At 43.4% G+C, this 19,183-nt stretch overlaps 1 protein-coding gene across 1 annotated transcript; it reads left to right on the top strand.

The window, feature by feature from the left end:
- Nucleotides 1-1,236: 1,236 nt before the first annotated feature.
- Nucleotides 1,237-17,873, top strand: ube2j1 (ubiquitin-conjugating enzyme E2, J1). The gene is made up of 8 exons (XM_018743934.2): nucleotides 1,237-1,587; nucleotides 10,214-10,287; nucleotides 10,583-10,714; nucleotides 11,656-11,740; nucleotides 12,305-12,410; nucleotides 13,846-13,975; nucleotides 14,312-14,470; nucleotides 15,926-17,873. The coding sequence occupies exons 1-8, from the start codon at nucleotides 1,557-1,559 to the stop codon at nucleotides 16,190-16,192; spliced, it is 984 nt and encodes a 327-aa protein (XP_018599450.1). The 5' UTR covers nucleotides 1,237-1,556; the 3' UTR covers nucleotides 16,193-17,873.
- The last annotated feature ends 1,310 nt before the right edge of the window (nucleotides 17,874-19,183 follow it).

Raw genomic sequence — 19,183 nt, 5'->3', positions numbered from 1 at the left:
TGGCGTGGCACGTTCAGCCGGTGCCCGCTGCGTAGCGGGTCTGGGGTTCGAGCCCCGCTCGGAGTGCCTTGCGGCAGACTGGCATCCCGTCCTGGGTGTGTCCCCTCCCCCTTCGGCCTTGCTCCCCGCGTTGCCGGGTTAGGCTCCGGCTCGCCGCGACCCTATTCGGGACAAGCGGTTGATGACGATGGATGTTTGTGATGGACCACAGAATTCAGGAGGCAACATAAAATCTCCGGCACGTGATTGCGACGTCAGAACGACCTGTCTCTGTCCCGTGCTGTCCTCTCTTCGTGGCAGAGAGCACTTCACTAGGTGGCAGTGTCACATTCGCATCCAAGTGCAGCAAACATACAAGACAATCCCCTCCTGACCCAGGGCACAACACGTCAGCAGCTGTGCGGAAACCGCCATCGCGAAGGACGTGCTTCGGACCCGATGAAAATTCCAATCTGCAATTCCAGGAAAAATATTAGAAGCTAATTTCACCGAACAAAGCAGAAAACCTCTCTGATCCAGTGTCGCTCCGTGACAGCAGGCTTTGTGCTCTCAGCCAGCAATAAAAGCAAAGAAATGTGACCTTCCTCATATTTCCTGTACATTAAATACAATCTCAAGGCCTTTCATTTAACCTGGTCTCAGGCATGCAGCTGTAGGCAGCATAAAAACACAACCAATTCCATTAAATGTGCTTATATGAAAAAAAATCCCCATCTGGCAAAGGTTTGAGAAGCTGTTTTTCATTTTACAGAGTAATTTTCTGATAATTTATACAAATAATTTGACATGAAAAGTGGAGTTGATCTAAACTATCATCATGATTATTAATTTCTATTCAGAAATTTCACAAACCGACACAGTGTGTCTGTAAATAGTTATTTTGCAAGTATCATATCTGCATATAAATTAAGACAATAGAATAATTTATTCTATTCTATATTCAATTATTCAATAGCCACTAATAGTAACTTAGAAAAAAGTACATTCATTCAACGTAATTTTGGATTTACATCGCTTCAGTTTCTTTTAAAAATAAATAATAACCGTCTCATCTTGCTCCTCAAGATGTTTGTTCTGCAAATCCATTCGCATGTTTCCCGCGCAGCGGTTGGATATTTTTTTTTGTTTTTCCCGTTTACTTTTCCTTTCCACGCACATCTTAAACCCACACGCTCGAGCCTCTGTGTCTTTTGTTCTGATTATTGGCGCGAATAAAGTTTCCGGATTCAAAGCGCTGCGCCTCCACTTCCTGTTTTCGTTTCTCACGTGACGTGTCCGGAGCGCCTCTGCTCGCACGGGCCACCGGGCGCCGCGAATCGAAACTAGGAGGACCCGGAAAGTTTGTGCCACGTCAAGGCATCGAAAGCGAAGCGACAGCTGCCCAGGTGGTGCGAGCGCGCGCCGCGAGTCATGCGGTCCTTGTAGCGGGACGAGTGAGGTTGACGGCTAGATCCGCTGAGAAGAACCAAGGCGAGCGGCATCCCAGAACTACTGGTCGTCTAGTAGCGCTGAGTGTCCGCGGCGCATCTGACTGTACAGCCTCAGCCTGCAGCAACATGGAGAACAAGTACAACCTCCGCAGCCCCGGTGAGTCCTTCGGGGTCCAAGTGACGCCTAGTCTTTTACTGTTCGGTTCTCAGCACCGCGGCGCGCCGCGTTCCGACGCATCACTTCCGTGTTCCTTCCCGGCTTTCCGGCTCCTTGTCTCTTTTTAAAATGCACTTTTCAAATACTAGTCTCTCCTGGTTTGTCACTACAGGCCGCATAAGTGTTTTTATTTACAGTCAGCGGACGCTTAGCGTGATGGAGCTTCGTGGGCTCGACCAGCTCAGTCAGCAGAGTGACGATCGTCGAAGTGCAGCAAGTGGCCTTTTTTGCGATGATGCTGGGCTTGTTGTCACCTTGCGACACCAGGCAACATGTTCTTAATTATACTTTACTGCTTCAAAAGAATTCACGTGGCAAGAAGTATGACTGCTTTTTGAGAGACGGCGGTGCACTGATGTGATATATTACGCTACGTATGATGAGGAACACAGTGGAACATATTGATACATAGTAGCACGTAAATAGGATCTAAAGGAGTATAAAGCCTTAAACTAGGTACAGAGAAATAAGTAATGGGAACAGAGGAGAAGCATAAACGTTTCTTTAAGTGGGAACATATTTAGATGGTAGATCATGGGCGGCATGGTGGTGGCACAGCCAGTCGTGCTGCTGTCTCACAGCGCCTGGGTGGTGCGAGAGAATGTGGGTTCGATTCACTCTCGGTCTGTGTGGGTTTCCTCTGGGTGCTCTGGTTTCCTCCCACAGTCCAAAGATGTGCTCTTCAGGCTCCCCCATAGTGTGTGAGTGACACAGAGAGAGTGTGTTCCACTGATGTATGGATGAGTGACCCAGTGTGCGTAGTGTATCTAGCAGTGTAAGTCACCATGGTGAATAAAGTGTGTGGGCTGATAACACTACAGAGAGTTCGTTGGAAGTTGCTTTGGAGAAAAGTGTCTGCTAAATAAATGTAAAAGGTATGACCTCTGACATAGTGACACTTAATGTTACAGTGAAAAAGAATGGTGTATAGCGCTTTATAATAGTTTCTTAAAAGGATGTCGGTTTCTTCTTTTCAATTTAGTGGAGTTTGACATTTGAATAGTTTTTAATTGGTTGAAATCTGTGGCTGGGGGGTGTGGCGGTGCAGTGGGTTTGGCTGGTGCCCGCTGTGTGGTGGGTCTGGGGTTCGAGTCCTGTTTGGAGTGCCTTGTGATGGACTGGCGTCCCGTCCAGGGTGTGTCCCCTCCCCCTCCAGCCTCGAGCCCCATGTTTCCGGGATAGGCTCCGGCTCGCGGCCACCCCGCTCAGGACAAGCGGTTGTTGACATTGGTTGGTTGGAAACCTGAAGAATAAAGAGGTTGCACAGTTGAGGAGTTTTATTCAAATAGCTAAAATAATACACAGGTACATATATTTAATAAGCATAAGATTCATAACATTAATTAATAATAAACATGAAAATTTATTTATTAAATAAAAATATATTCCACAATGTATTTTAAGTGATCTGAGCTGTACATCGCTTTGGACAAAAGCATCTGCTACATGAATAAACGTAAATGTAAGTGACATGTTTTAGAGACGTCACTATTAATTAAAAGTATGTGTAATAAGTACTTAATTATAGAAAATCTTAGAGTTTAGTTAGTTCTCAGTACGGTGCGTAACACACTAATTACATGTAATTTCATGAACGGACCTTTTTTTTTTTTTTGTTTTCAAACTGGCTGACCTGCTGAAGCACATCATTGTGTATCACACAGGTGCAGAAGTCCCCAGAGCCTTTTATCACAGGATGTGTCCTTGGCAGGTTTACCCAGTGGAACGAGTCACTTTCAGCCCCTCCGTCGCGTCTGCCGTTTTACTTTCATACTGCTCCACTTATCATTTTAAGATGCTTGTAGTGATCTGTGAGTCTTTTAATTTAAATCCTTTTTCTTGCAAAACTCATTCATTTTTCTTTTTTCAATCATATTTCATATTTCTACATTCACTTTGATATTGTTTTTTTTGATTGCACTGAAGAAATTTTAAGGTCAACTAAAACAGTTTTAATAAGCAGTCTTTTTCCAGGTAGACATAAAAATTTAAATCTCGCAGCACCCACAACTGCCCTAATAGACTAAGAGAATTCGATGCTTGCTGGGGATTTTCTGAAGAACTTGACCCCAGTTATACACCTACTGTACTATAAATGTTCAAAGTGAACCAAGAACGGCATGAATTTTCTGTTACTTCAGGCTTGTTGTTCTCGCAGTTGTCCTGAATTCTCCAGAACACACAGTGTTGCTTACTTTTTGCTCAGTGCAGGATTTCCTATAAGCACTTAGAGCCCTGAAGGAAATTAAGTTCCCTGGAAAAAAATTTCCTTACACGGGCACGCTCCAGTTTAGATGGCCTGCGGACAATCGATCCGATGCCTGGATCATCCAGCCCCAGGCATTGTGCCATGTTTCGCGTTTTCCAAGGAACAACCGCAGGAGCTGTATAATTTGATGAATTGTGGCCGGGCAGCTATGTCGGGTCAGCTTACGGTCTGATGCAGAGGCTCAGCGTGGGCCTCATTTGACCTGCCGGCAATGAGAGAACACACCGTTCTGCTCTAGACCCTATGCTGCTCAACGTGGTCACACTTTGTGTCACCGCCAATGTGGGATCAGCTTGGGAAGCATCGAGGTCTCCCCTGTGTAAGTCCCACGGGTGCCGTCATCGCTCCCCCGAGAGCGAGGCCACGTGTACGGCGTGAAAGTCGCTGTCCATTATGCAACACATCTCTTCTCTCGCCGGACAAGCTGGCAACACTGCCCGGCAAGCTCCGAAACACATTATGTAAGATGATTCCATGTCCAGAGTTCTAATCCCCCCCCCTCCCCGCCCCCGGGGGTCGCTGACCAAAACTCTCTGCAGCCTGGGAGACTAGAGGGAAGGCTTTTCCCTGTGGTTACTACTCACTGTCATCACAGATGGGGCGCATGAGTGAGGAAATGTGTGGGCAGAGGAGTGCCATGGAAATAAGGCACAGGGCTCTGTAGATAGTCAGCGGGGGGCACTTGAGTAATTGGGATACAGGCATTTCAGCCAGCAATCCCGCCACTTTCTCTCCTCTTCTTGAAGTGGACCCCCAGCAGGGTTAATTTTCAAGAGGAGATGGGCGTTACACACATGTAAAGGAGACCATTAGTGCGGGGGGGGGGGGGGGGGGGGTTCCCATTGTAAAGCATCCCTGCCATCTGTCTTGGCGTGGAGCGTAACTTCAGAGTTGCAGAAAAACCTGTCAAGTTGAAACATATCAAAACTCCTGGAGTGAGAATATTCTCTACAGTAATAAAGTGTTATATTTTATTTATGTTGCAGTAGAAGTTATAGCAGGACACCGATTTGTTGAACAAATGCGTGATTTTGGAAATTAGGTTCGTTTATGTGCCTAGGTGGATAAATTGTAAACTAACATAGCTTTTGATATGTTTTGGTACGAACAGTATGATACCAGCAGGTTATGTAACTAGTGTTTTGGGATATTAAACAAGCATGTAGTGTATGCTGCCCATGGGCATGAGGGTGGCTGTTTAGTGTGTTAAATTTAAAGGGAAGCCAAGGTGTGTGAAGGACAAACTATAGCAATAACGGTTTGCCTGTGTCTGTTACAGTGTGGGCTGTGCATTCCCTATTTAACTTATGCAACTCACTCCTTTTTGAGGAAGGTTAAAGTTGACCAAATTGCTGGGAAAATCGACAGTTTATGTGGGATTTAGCTCTTATCCATGGGATCGCTTCTTAACTGAGGTGCTGCCAGACTCCATCCAAAAGCAGCGGGCCACCTGGTGAGAACGCGGACCGTGTGGTGGAGAGCCAGCTGAAACGGGAAGAATTTGAGTGTAAACAAACTGTCAATCCGTGTGGAACTGGAGTTGTGAACAGATGGTTGCTGGTTCCAAATCCCAGGAGTTGTGTGTAAAATGCCAGCAGTGCAGTTCATCGAGCGATAAAACGCTCGTAATTCCTGGGGTTGATGAAGGACATATAGATGTTGTAATCAGTGACAATAAAACATTCCCACTTTATATATACTATATAATGTTTGTGTGTATTTTATTTACTTACTTACTTACTTATTTCCATTATTGCTAGCTACTTGTCCAGTGCAGTGTCATTGGTCTCGAGGGTGTCCTGGAAGCGTAGGATGTGAAGCAGTGTACGTCCTGGACGAGACAATAGTGCAACATGGGGCAATCACACACTCTTCATTTAATCACACATTTCCACATTAAGAGCGGTTTATAGTTCACACTTCATCTGAAAGATCATCTTCGGGCTGTGGGAGGAAACTAGGGCACCTGGAGGGAACCCAGGTGAAGCCAGGCGCAGCTTCGCACGGACTGAGTGCCAGTTCTACCCTGCCGCCCAGGAGCTATAAGGCACCAGCACTACTCACTCTACAACTGTACCACCCATTATTATTTAATATTAGTGCAGTAATACCTCAATTAGTGCTCTAGATGTGTTCTTGAGAAACAGGGCACTAAATGAAACTGCAGTATGAAATATCATTAGTTTATTTCTAAATATTTTGAAATGCTTTAAAATGTTGTAAATTGCTATGATTACTCAAAGGGTTACTGAGGTTAGAAGAGTTGGGTCCCCTCTTGGGTATCTGCAGGGGGATGCGCCGGAGCGGCGGGTTTGACCGGGTCGTGCTCTCCGGTGAGTCTGGCTTTCGAGTCCCGCTTGGGGTGCCTTGCGATGGACTGGCGTCCCGTCCTGGGTGTGTGTGAGTATATCTGCAAACAAAGAGAACAGGAAATTAGTGATGATTGCTCTTGGTTACAAAACCCTTTATTTGGAAAGGTTTTCCTTGCAGTGTTGTTCTTGCTATTTTCATGAGAGAAAACATTGCCTTTTTTTTTTTTAGTGTATGTGAGGCAGGCAGCAAACCCCCCTCCCCAACGCAAATTAAGTTTTCAGTTTCAGAGTAGCAAGAGAGATGCACAGTGAAGCGTTCTTTGTGCTGCCTGGAAAGCAGCAGTCCCCCCAAGGTTCCAGAGAGGGGACCTAACTCTTCTCACCTCAGATCCAGGGCTTTATGCTGCAGCCCAGCTGGGACAATTTGTATGTGGTGGAAAGAGCTCGTGTCATACTTTTTGGCCTCTGCGCACGAGGAAGGTGCGATTGTGTATGTTGTGTCCGTCTGAGGCTATAAAGGTCCTGCAGCTGCTTGTTGTGCAAGTTCTCCCCCCCCGCCCCCCCCTTCATAATCACTCATCCTCACTCATTTTCAGTTTCATTGTGTTTTTTTTTTTTTTTTTTTTTGTGTATTTGAGATCTTGTTCTCAGGCAGGTGGGTTGAACTTCTGAAAGTGTATGTAGCCAAAAACTTGAGGTACGTGGTCCGAAGTGCACGGGATCCTTTCGTTCACCCCCCCCCCCACTATGTGGACTTGGTGCTAAAAAGGCCGACACACTTTTATCCTAACCTGATTGCACTCGTTCCTGACATAACGGTTAATTTTTTCAATCAAATCACCCTGCTAGACAAATTCTCATTCTTAAGGGGTCAAATTAGTTATTTCTTATGGAAAAATGTGATTTGGTTCCTGGATGAATGATGTCACCTTATATTAATTAAAATAGCAAAATAAAAGGTGTTTTTATGCATGCAAATCATAATACCAACATCTTTTATCAATACTATTTGCATCAAAAACGATTGTATTGATATTTGTAGCTTACCTTTTAATTGTGTGTTTTCTTTCTTTTATTCGTATCAACAGCTGCTTGTCCGGTGTAGGCTGGGGGAGGTCTGAAGGCTGTCCTGGAAGCATGGGGCATGGGGCATGAGACAGGGTACACCGAGGATGGAGGAATTTTGATAATTTAGCTCACAGATGTTTATATGATAAAAAGTTAACAAATTGCTGCCTATATCTTTCACTCTGTAAAGCACTGTGCACTATACTGTTAGAAGTGCTGTGTGACTTTACTAACAAATGTTTGATCCCAACTCCTCTTGTATTACTCTTCTGCAAGCTACTAAGGTACTTATCCGGAATTGCGCCAGTAAAAACGACCTTCCCGTGTCAATGCCTGAATAATTTTAAGTTGTTTTGGAGAAGTGTCAGCTAAATAAATTTTTCGTTATGATTATTTAAACTGCTGTTTCAGCTCTGATGTTGGATTTTCCTTAATTATTACCTTGATTATTGTAACTGGTCGAGATTGTCAGTGTCATAGGACGTACATTTACATTTATTCATTTAGCAGACGCTTTTGTCCAAAGCGACGTACATCTCAGCAAAAGTACAATTTATGAATTACATTAAGAGAAGGAGACATAGCTGCAGACATGAGTCTCAAGCAAACCTAGTTTGTTCCCTACCACTTGCTGCACCGAGGTTCATCGTTCGAGTAGGTGTACAAGACACAGGATAGACAAATCCCGATATCCTCCCACCAATGTTTTTTTTTTTTTTTTTTTTTTGATATTATAAGATACACAAATGAGCAGTTCAATACCAGAGTAATGGCTGAATAAAGGTTGTATCTGGAGATGCTTCTGGAGTTACGATGTGTGAACAGTTACACCATAGATGAGCTGGAGAGATCTTGGGTGAAGTGGATCTGGAAAAGGTGGGTTTTCAGACCCTTCTTGAAAACAGAGTTTCTGCAGTTCTGAGTGACGGGAAGGTCATTCCACCACAGCGGACCCAGAACCGGGAACCTCCAAGCTTTGCCTTTCATGCGCGGGACCACCAAGCAAGCAGAAGTAGATGAGCGAAGGGGCCTGGGGCTGGGGTGTACCGGTTGATCAAGTCCTGTAAATAGCCGGGAGCAGTTCTATTGATGCATTTGTACACAGTAACCAGGGTTTTGAATTTGATTCGGGCAGCTATAGGAAGCCAATGCAGAGAAATGAGTAGAGGAGATACATGGGAGCGCTTTGGCAAATCAAACACAACTTGTGCAGCAGCATTCTGTAGGACATATGTAGTTGGTTTTGTATGGTACAAGTTTGAACATGGTAATGAACCAAAGGAAAATTGTTAGCTTTACGCTACTGAGAGGCAGAACCCATTTGTTGGGTTTAATGTCCAAATGAATGTCTCTCTCCAAAAATGCTTGAAATAACCACGTGATACAAGCTGTTGTACAGACTGAATTGTGTAGTGTAGGAGTAAAATGAGCCACAGTAGACAAAAATACTGCTGTACTGAGTATAAAGACTTGGGTGAAAGAAGGGTATGTATTTTCATAAGCTGTTCTACATTTTGTCGCACCGGACCCTGTTATATAACAACAGCTGAGTGTACAGCACTCCCACTTTAATACCTTTTTGATCAAGGCACTTAACGTTGAATTGCTCCAGCGGAAAAAAATACTTTGCTGCATCGGGTCATTTGTAGTAGCTGAACAAGTTGCTTTGGAGAAATAAGTGTGTCACCACATGAATAAAAAACTGTGTTCTCTAGATCCATGAAGTGTACATTACCAGTTGTGCTGTCTCTTTAAGAGAGTCGTTTAGAGTTAATTGTGTTGCGCTGTTTGTTCACGTAGACTTGCCGTAGTTGTGCGCTGAAGAAAGTTTAGAAGCAGAGCTGTTGTTTTCCACTCCTCGTTCACCTTTTCTTTCCCTGTTGAACCTCTGTAAGTAATACTCACTCTTAAAGTTACATTTACGTGTAAACTTAAAAAAGAAAACGGGTGAGGCTAATGGCGGCGCTAGCCTGTCTATGTTGTAGACCATTGTAACATTTTATTTTTGTTTCTGTATTGTAGTTTTACAGTCAGTGCTTCTGACAGTAAACATCTTCAACGTACTTGCTGTCTCTTGGATGTTTATTCAGGAACCTCTTTAGCTATCTGCCAAGCTAGAAATCATCACTACATCCTAGTGATGGCAGAATACCAGTATTGTCCAGGACTGTCAACCATCTAAATGAATTTTCTTGCATGAAAACTGCAGTTAAAACTTCAGATCTCCTAATTATTTGCTGGACAGTGATTCTCGGCTTGGCCTTATGTCACCTTAAATGAGAGAAACGACTACAGTTTCTCTCTGATTAAAACCAGCCTTCTGGATGTGTTACACCACTCAGTCAAGGGGTCAGGGAAGCCGATGTTTTGGCTTGACATGAAATGGCATGACGTGTCCTGAAATGAACACTCCTGTAGTAATTAAGTGACCCTAATAACTTTACCCCCGTGAGTCTGGCTTACTTGAGATGACACATTTGAAATGTATGTCTTGGTCACTCACTGATGTGGTGTGCAGCTGGAACTCGACGAGATAAATTTTTGAGGAGAATGTAGTTTGTACCCATGATTGGAACACTAAATACGAGAATAAAGGAAGGTAACTGGTGTTAGAATTTTGTGTCGGGTGGATGACGCTGCGCTTCTTACGAGGGACTGAGATGTTCTGGGATAACCAAGACAGCGGTTCTGCTGCTCCAGGGAACATCTACTTCTTTTTACCCTCGTACTGCATCTTGCTTCACACGAGCATTGACACATCGGCAACACGTGTGGGAGGGAGCAAGGGTTCATACACGGCCACCTAGTGTAAGCCTTCCGAGATGTCAGTATAAGTAAGAATAATGCGGTCCCCCCCCCCCCGGAGGACTAATGGTGTTGTTCGACTCTCCTTTCTGTGTGCTCCCCCACCCTGTAGCCGTGAAGAGACTGATGAAGGAGGCTGCAGAACTCCGTGACCCCACAGAGCACTACCACGCCCAGCCGCTGGAGGTCAGAAAGCACATGCCAAGGGGTGGGGGTTTTAGGAACGGGGAGGATTTTAGGGTGTCTCAAGTGTAGTTGCAAAGACTTTGAAACGTGAGATAGGTTTTTGGAAAACATTTCTCAAGCCTTAGTTGTGTTGAATGCATCCAAGGCACCACACAAAATGCATTTAATTTGTGACTAATTAATCGTTTTGTTAATTTGATTTATTTTTCTCTTCCACCATAATACTTGCTTGTTTTAGCAACATAATCTCTTGACTAAGAATCCTGTAAATCCAACATAACTTTTGCTCCTTTAGGACAATCTCTTTGAGTGGCACTTTTCCGTCCGAGGACCTCCGGACTCTGACTTTGATGGAGGAGTGTACCACGGCAGGATCATTCTCCCACCAGAGTACCCCATGAAGCCCCCCAGTATTATTCTTCTCACTGTAAGATCTCTGGACCCTTCTACACTTCTTAGCCTTTCTCTGATTCCTCTTTTCCAACAACTACAGGCCCCACCCCGAATATGGTTAGCGTGTGTTGCAGAAATGTTATCATATTAGATTTAGATTTTAATACTGTTAGTCAAAACCCCCTTTTTTTTTTACTGGATTATGGAGAATTACGGTAGGCTGATGTTTAGTATGTCAGCTGGTTTTCTGATAGCAGCTACATTGTTAGGTTCATACTAAAGAAATGTGCGGTTGTCAAGTTTGTGTTTTATATGTTGCAAAAAGAAAAAGAATTAAACTGGAAGATTTCAATCGGTGATGTGCTTCTGCAATCTTATATTTGGAGTCCGTGACTCATCGCTCCCACTCCTCCTGTGATGTCCCAGCAAATTCGGAACGTGACATAAATGGTCTTTACCTCGCTGTAACTCTGGGGATGAATGTCTCAAACTTTGCCAGTAGTCTTTGGGAGTTAAACATGGAAACATGAGGTGGAAATGTCACTCTCTCTGAGAGCAAAGGGAAATGTTCTGTGAAGTCTGTCGGAGGGGAAAAATGTTTTCCCGTGCTTATATCAGTCCTGACTTTCACAGCCATCTCAGTGCTGCAGGCATAATAAAAGTTAAAAGTGTTTATGTATTCTCTGTAGACCAAAAGATCACAGTTTCATTTTGCTTTTTTTTCTGGAAACTATTCAGAGTCTTATGCCCCAAATAGTAAATATTGTGCTGAATTATTAATTGTATTATGCTCGCTTCTTTTTACTGTCAGACTTGATCACCCAGTATTCTGCAGTTCTGTTGTCATCTCTCCCCTTTGCATCCTCTTTCTCCATCTTTCTTCCTCTCTATGCATCCTTCCCTTGATTCTCCAGCCTACTGCACATTACTGTGAATTAGTTATTTTCACGCTTAACTCTTGGATTCCTTTTCCAGCCCAATGGGAGGTTTGAAGTTGGGAAGAAGATCTGTCTGAGCATATCAGGCCACCACCCTGAAACATGGCAGCCATCCTGGAGCAGTACGTACCCCTGGAATGAGGACAAAGGCTTTGTCCTCCAGAGTATATCTTTGAACCATGAACATCATTCAACCCATCACTGTGTTAGACATGGCCCCCCTCTGTTGTTTTAAGTCTGAGTTTTTCAGTCTTGGGTGTATAAATGATAGGAAATGAAAAGTGTTAAATGCTGCAGCCATCTTTTTAGTACCTCCTTTTCTTGGTCACTAGCCATGGCCTGTTGGAGATGCTGCTGGCTGTGAAATTTCAAGCATCAGGCATGCTGGGAAGTCAGTCATTCACGACACAAAAGTTATACATGATGAGCAGATGGCGGAAAATGGCGTCTTTGTCATGGAGAGAATTTTTTTTTTGGCAGGAGCTTCAGTGAGCTCTTCCCCAAATCCAGGCTTAGGGTCAGAAAAAGGAAGCATTACCCCCGTTACATAACAAGTGTTGAACTTGACCCTATTGTCTTACATGATTTTCCAACCCCTTTGTTTAATGCTGCAAAACAGGATGCATTTTCTTTATAAAGTCTTTTTTCCTCGTGTTTTATTTTTTGTTTTATTTCTTTTCCTCCAGTAAGAACTGCGTTAATAGCCATAATAGGATTCATGCCAACAAAAGGGGAGGGGGCGATCGGGTCCCTTGATTACACTCCGGAGGAGAGGAGAGCCCTTGCCAAAAAGTAAGATTTATCCAATTATAGCCCTCCACAGTTACTCTTACTCGAGGGGATTCTCTGTTGAATGTGGTCCTTTGGGTGGGATAAGCTTAGACATGTGTGGGGAAAGCAAGCAGGAACCAGCACTGAAGATGATTTTCTCTTTTTTAACATAAGTAATGCCAGTGTAAATTACTTCACTGATTTATGCATTTTTATGAGTGCGATGTGCATGGTGGGAACACTTTTGCTTTAATTGTCTGTTATGGGTAATTGAAACATCGCCTTCAAGAAACCCAGCATATGTGTGAAGGATTTGAGATTTTCAATATCCACATTTGCTATGGGTTGGGCTGGAATGTATTAAAAAAAAAAAAAAAAAAGGTTTTATAAAAAATGTAAATATGCATGGTTTCTGTAAGGTCTCGTTGGCAAGGCAGCTCCATAAGCGCTTGAAAGCTGACTGGGTCATCTGCACATAAATGGTTTGCAGGTGCTTTTGAATAAAATTTTAATTAAGTATTGTGAAATTTTTAAACGTATTAAAAACTGCATAAACACTACATTAAAGCCATTTGATTGACTCTTCCATTAATGCATGAAGATAGGACTGCCCATTTCATTACCTCCTCAAGATTAGATGTAACAGGAGGAGAGCATTTCCTCCAAGAAATGACTCCACTTATCTCACTGATTCCTTTTTTTCCTACTTTTTTTTAATGAAGACTGCCACGCGCTTTGTTTTTGATCTCCTGATTTTTGATCTCCTGTTAATCGTTGCAGTTATCGCTCCTCGCGGGGCCCTGAGCAACATCTCCGCAAAGCACTCACTCCTCGTGTCTATTTCCGTTTTTGTTTGTAGCCATATGGATCTCGTCACAGAGATTATCCCGCACTGAATGCTACTGCTTTTATTCCAGTGTGTCTGATGAAGATATTGTGTTGTTTTCCCTGTTTACTTTCTAAATTAAGAACTATGCATATTTACGTCTAGGATTTTTATAATTGGGAAGATCAAGAAAACCAGTTTTTTTTTTTTTTTTAATTAAATGATTACCGCAATGTCCTGAAAGTTGAGTGATTTTCTACTGATGGTTGGACATGGTGACACACAGCTGTTCCTGTGGCAAAAATAAAGCAGCTGATCTTCATGAAACCCAAGTAAGCCCAGCCAAAGTTTGTGAGGTAAAAATCAAATTTGTGGGGAACACTACATATATTTTCAATTTTAGACCCTTTAGGCCAATGGACACTTGGAATGAACGCTAGAAGATATTCTCGTGTGTAAACCTTGTCTGAACCCTCCTTGCCCAAGCCACAGTAGAGGTTACAGGAGGCAGAAGGACTATGGAAGGGCTGGTTGGAAGGTGAAGGCAGGAAAGAAGATGTTAGAGTATATCTAGCTATGAAAATGCCCCCCCCTCATCAGGTCCCTTTGTACACATCCATCCTCCACCAGGTCCCAGGACTTCTGCTGTGAGACCTGCGGGTGCTCCATGCGGACAGCCCTGCTCACTCCCACCTCCGACAGCAAGCCAAGCCAGGAGGACCGCGAGGCCAAGGAACTGGCACGACAGATCAATTTCAAGGTACTTTGCCACAAAGAATAGCAACCATGCTGCTTCTGCGCCAGTGCCTGAGTGGAAGCACGAAAGCACAACGCAGAAACACATACTTATTGAAACTAGGATATGGGTTTGATTATCTGCTCTTGATTGAAATCTGAATGTACGTCATTTTCATGCCTTTATTCACGTTGATTGATTTTTTTTTTTTCTCCTTTTTCTCTCTTCTTGAAACTCCTGAAGAATACTTGTTGAGCTGACAGTGCCTTTGTTTTAGTGAACTTAAGAAAAGGGGGGCTTTTTAATGGAGGATGTATGGGACACAGTCACAATGAAGGGGAATCTCTCGTGTCCCTGCAGGCGGAGTCCAGCACAGCCAGTAAAGCTAGTCTGAGCCAGCCTGCAGTAGCAGCAGCAGCAGTAGTAGCAGCAGCGAGTGAGACCCCCGCCAGCACCCAGGACGAGGCGGCCTCCACCTTTAGCAATCAGGAAGAACCATCAGAGGTGCAGACGGGGCAGGTGAGGGGCAGGAGGCTTTCCCTTTCTGCTGAAAAACGCTTGGGGCAGTGACTGCTCACAAGACGGAGAGTTGCTTTCATTCAGGCTCTACGCTCCTTCCAGAGTCCACACTGGCAGCAAGCCTACAGAATGCCAACACTAAATAATTTCAATTTCATCATAATTTAAGGGAAAATATTTATCAGTGGGGAAAGATGAAAGTAAAAATTGAAAAATAGAGAATTACTGTAAGGGGGGGGGGGGGGGGGGGGGGAATCTTACTTCTGTTATAGTGAACCAGCGGTTCTATTTCATGAGTTTTCTTTGTATATTTACTTTTTTTTAATATTTATATCACAGATTGAATGAATGGCATTCTTTACTAAGCTCACTCATGGATCATGATTGTTGAGTTTTCATCAGTACAATAGCTGCTAGATGTCATTCATACTGCTGCAATGATTATAGCAGATCCATTCCTGCCATGAGTTGCCAGATGGTTTGTATTTACCCGTTTACCTGTGTTTGTCCTAAACACCCAGGGCTGCTCTAATCCAATATTCGTACAGTTTGCCCAACAGATAGTATTCTATTATGTTAAAAGAAAAACTCATTGTCGATAAGATCTGCTCAACAGATCTTTTCCTTGGCTACAAAATAAAGGACAGAACTGAGAATATAGCAGTGCATCTTTCTCCATAATTTATCTCTAATTTTATGGTAGCGCATTATGTAAAATAATTGTTGTTCAGGGTACAGACTCCTGTCAAACTGTGAAAAAGGGGTTTAATGACCACTTAAGCGGTCATCTAGGGAGAACCTGTCTATTACCTGTATAAGGATCTGTAGGTCAAAACTGTTTAGGTATGCGCAAGACCTCTGGGCAACCTACTGCCAGCCGTGTGAACTAAAGGTGTATGAGGTGTGTGTATTTTAGGGTTAAGGCTATGTGACTTGTTTATAAGGTCACAAATGTGACGGGTTGTATCAGACTAGTTTACATTGCAGTGTCCCTTTACAGTGGCCCATAGTAAAATTACCTGATTGTACTTGTTTCATTGGAATTTGATTTTTCACTGCCTGCTATCTTTGTGTTTTTATACAAGTTTTGTGATGCAATTTCTGTAATTGTTCCAAAATAATTTCAGGAACACAAACACAAAGTGGTATCAGTGATGTGACCATCTGTTTGAAGAAATATTTCACAATTAGTAGTAAAGGGATCTCCTCTCGGTACTAGAATTTCTTCAGGATTTTCATTTATATGTAAATTAGACTAAGAGATTAGACTGTTTGGGACATGCAGAAGTTCAGCATTCGATTTATCTGGTTATGTTAGATCTTAAAAGTAAATTTCCTTGGTTTTGGACCAATCAGATAAAAACCCAGGATGATGTGTAGAGCATTGCATAGTGGTGTTTTCGAGTCCACATCCCATCACTGGTGGCTGATTCAAAGGAAATGTGTCTTTCCTAGGCGGAAGCAGACCAGCCCCCTGGCGAGCAGGTGACCCTGATGGCTCCCAGCAATCGACCTCTGAGCCCCCGGCAGCGCCGTGCTCAACAGAACCAGCAGCCCAGGCGCGCCGCCTTCCACACCTTCCCTGCAGCCACGAGACCACCCCCAGAGGCCGGGCACACAGGCTCGGCTGTCCTCATCGTGGTGCTCACACTGGCCCTGGCTGCACTGATCTTCCGTCGGATCTACCTGGCCAGCGAATACAAGTTCGACTATGAGCTGTGATGACGACCCACCCCCTCAAATCACACACCATGACAAGTCCTCTGGCCCACAGGGGGACACTCTAGACTCAACTGGTCTTATAGACCTGGAAACTGTAGACTGCCATCTCTCCATAAAAAGATGTTCCCACTGTAAGTAGAGAGGACTTGGTTGGCGCCAGTTTGCAGTGACGGCCTAGAGTTCAAACGCAGGTCAAAGCTGCATAAGGAGATAACCTGCAGTGTGACTTTTTTCTTTTTAAATTAATTTCTTTGCATGTATTTCTAGAGTATTATATTAAAAAACGAGTACCCAAACTCAGAAACATGCTTTGCTGCTTTAAAAATTTATTCTGTATCTTTAAACCATATGAGCTGTGTGCGTGCAACATTTTAGAAAGGTATACTTATAGCATAAAAAGTGAACAATGAAGGTTCTTAACCTATAAATGATTAAGAAATTACTGTATTTAATTGTGTGCTCTGTAATATGTAAGTATCTACCGTACTTTTATTGCTTAGGTGATCTTTAACAGGAGTCCAGTTGCCAGTCAGTCTTGTGTTTTTATATTGTAGGGATGTAAATCACTTTTGTAACCCAAAGATTAAATGGTCTCACTTCATCAAGTTTAAAGATGACGAGTTGTTGGAAATTCATAGGGTGAATGTTAATTAAATTTCCAAACCTAAAATGAAAGGGAAAGCTGAGGAGAGTGCTTTACAAATACTGTATAAATGTGGGTTACTAGCAGTGTCCACCGACTGTATCATTAAGAATGGTTTGTAGGTTTTTGATTGTTTGAAATGCAGCATGGCTGATGTTTAAATGGTCTCACGCACAAACCTATATGACAAAGGGAACCGATTGCTGTCACTGAAATTAACGATAACTGACACCAGAAGAAGGTTCAAACAGGACATATCAGTTTTAGACAAATTAAACTAAAATTTTATTAAATTCAAGAATATATTACTGGTGTAAATGTCATTCCATGGCTGTCACTGTACCGCCATCTGTCCTTGGAGGCCCTGAATCAATGTGCAGGACAAAGTAGGATGCAGGGTTATATAGTATGTGTTGTTGTGTTTAACCTTGCTTGTTACACTCACGGCTTCTCTGTGTGAGAGGGTAAGTGATCCTCCGACAGGAATGAACTCATCTCCACAGCTGTGGGCGTGCAGACAGACACGGACACACACACGTTTAAAAACTAGTTACAGTGTGCTCACACACCACCCTGGAACACCATCTGCATGTGCGCACACAAAATCTGCACAAATGTGAAGATATAGTAGATTTTTTTTCTTTTTCTTTTTTTTGAAAATCAGAAATGTGGTATATCCCATAGATGTGTAAATTTTACTATGGTATCTTTTAATAGGACTAATACCCTAAGGTTCCTCACCCGATTGCCAAGCGCTCTTGTGTGAACTGGCGATAACATTCCACGTTTTTGGTTTTTCTGGCAGGTATAAGGCTGCCAACATGAAACCAGTTCTTTTCTCGTTTTAAGTTATAGAACAATTACCCTTTAATCAATAACTGAGCTGCCCATCTTTTTCCGTACCTGACACGCTACCTTGTACGGATAACTGGCACTATACATTGATTTACTGACACGTCCTTACTCTACAGCCAAGTTTTGCTGTAAAACACCTGTCTAGGCCCGTGGGGTGGTCACATCTGAACTCAAAATCGAAAGGGCAGAAAAATAAAAATGTTTTTAATAAAAATGTTTTATGGGTTTTTCTTCCAGAAGACATTGCTGTATTAGTACATTTCTGTTACAGTACAGTCAGTTTTCTGCAGAGAAACTGTCACGAGAAGACAAGTTTTCACTCCTGCTATAGGCTTACTCTGCTGCTACCATGAGCTTACAGCATCCTGAATAAATAGCCACGATGCAGTAACTCATTATTACATCAGTAAAATAAGAATATGCATGGAAAAGTTATAAAGTGTACTAATGATTTAGAGAAGTGTTTCAGAGCATCAGTTGGTGCCACAACGTGTGTATTAATTCAGTGTGACCCAGCTCCCCCCCCCCCCCCCCCCCCCACCGTTTCTTCATCTCAGATATCTTTATGCCATGGTGAGTATAAGATCTTGATAATCAGAAAAAAGATTAGTGAACAGATCGGAATGCTTTTCAATCCTTTCATTATTTATAGTACATCGTATGAGGTGTTCGTTTGGAAATATCCGAGACTTTTGCGTTCCAGGCACTCAGTTCTGCTATATAACGTGCCTTTATTATACCACTGAAAAACATAAGAATTCAATTTACATATCTAACATGGGGGGGGGGGTCTCTCGGAGACGGTAACGGCAAGGCTAATGCTAGATCAGTTTTAAACTTAAAGTGACCAGAATGTCACAAACTCTACATTCTTTGGTTGTCCTCACTTGCTTTATTGGAACAGAAAAACTGTAAAACAAACGTGTAGCGGTTAGCGCCACCACTCTGCCTTTATGGCCCCAAAGCAGGTTACAGGTTCGACTCTCACCTAGCCTATACTATACTTTGGGGTCAAAGGCTATAGTGCCTTGAATTTTCCCGTCAGCGGTTGAACAATTTTATTCCAATTTCCCTACAACACAACAATTTACAATAGACCCGTTTTCCCGCCCAAACTCACGGTCACGCGGGGCGTTACTCTACGTGTGTTTCTATTACCTAAGTAAGGGCGTCCAAAAGCTAGCTTGCCCTACCTATCGGGTTTAATTATTTAAAACAACACTCTTTCCTCGTGAGTTCTCGATTCCTAGAGTCCACAACTTATGTTCTCATCGTCATTTTTCACCGAAAGTGGCGGCGACATCGGCGTCACCGCCTCCCGCGCCCCCAGGCGACCCGGAGAAAAGGCCAACAAACCGGGAGAGTCACACGAGTCGGCGAGCCCGCGGGTCCGACGTCCCGCGAGCCAATCAGAGCGCGCGGCGGCGCGCGCATCTCCACACGCGGTCGCACATATGAGCGCTGACCGCGCAGTCAACGGACACAGATGCGCG

The sequence above is a fragment of the Scleropages formosus genome, chromosome 1 (assembly GCF_900964775.1).
Source record: "Scleropages formosus chromosome 1, fSclFor1.1, whole genome shotgun sequence".
Lineage (NCBI taxonomy): Eukaryota > Metazoa > Chordata > Actinopteri > Osteoglossiformes > Osteoglossidae > Scleropages > Scleropages formosus.
The sequence above is the reverse complement of the archived record's forward strand: the minus strand, read 5'-3'. Positions and strand labels throughout refer to the sequence as shown.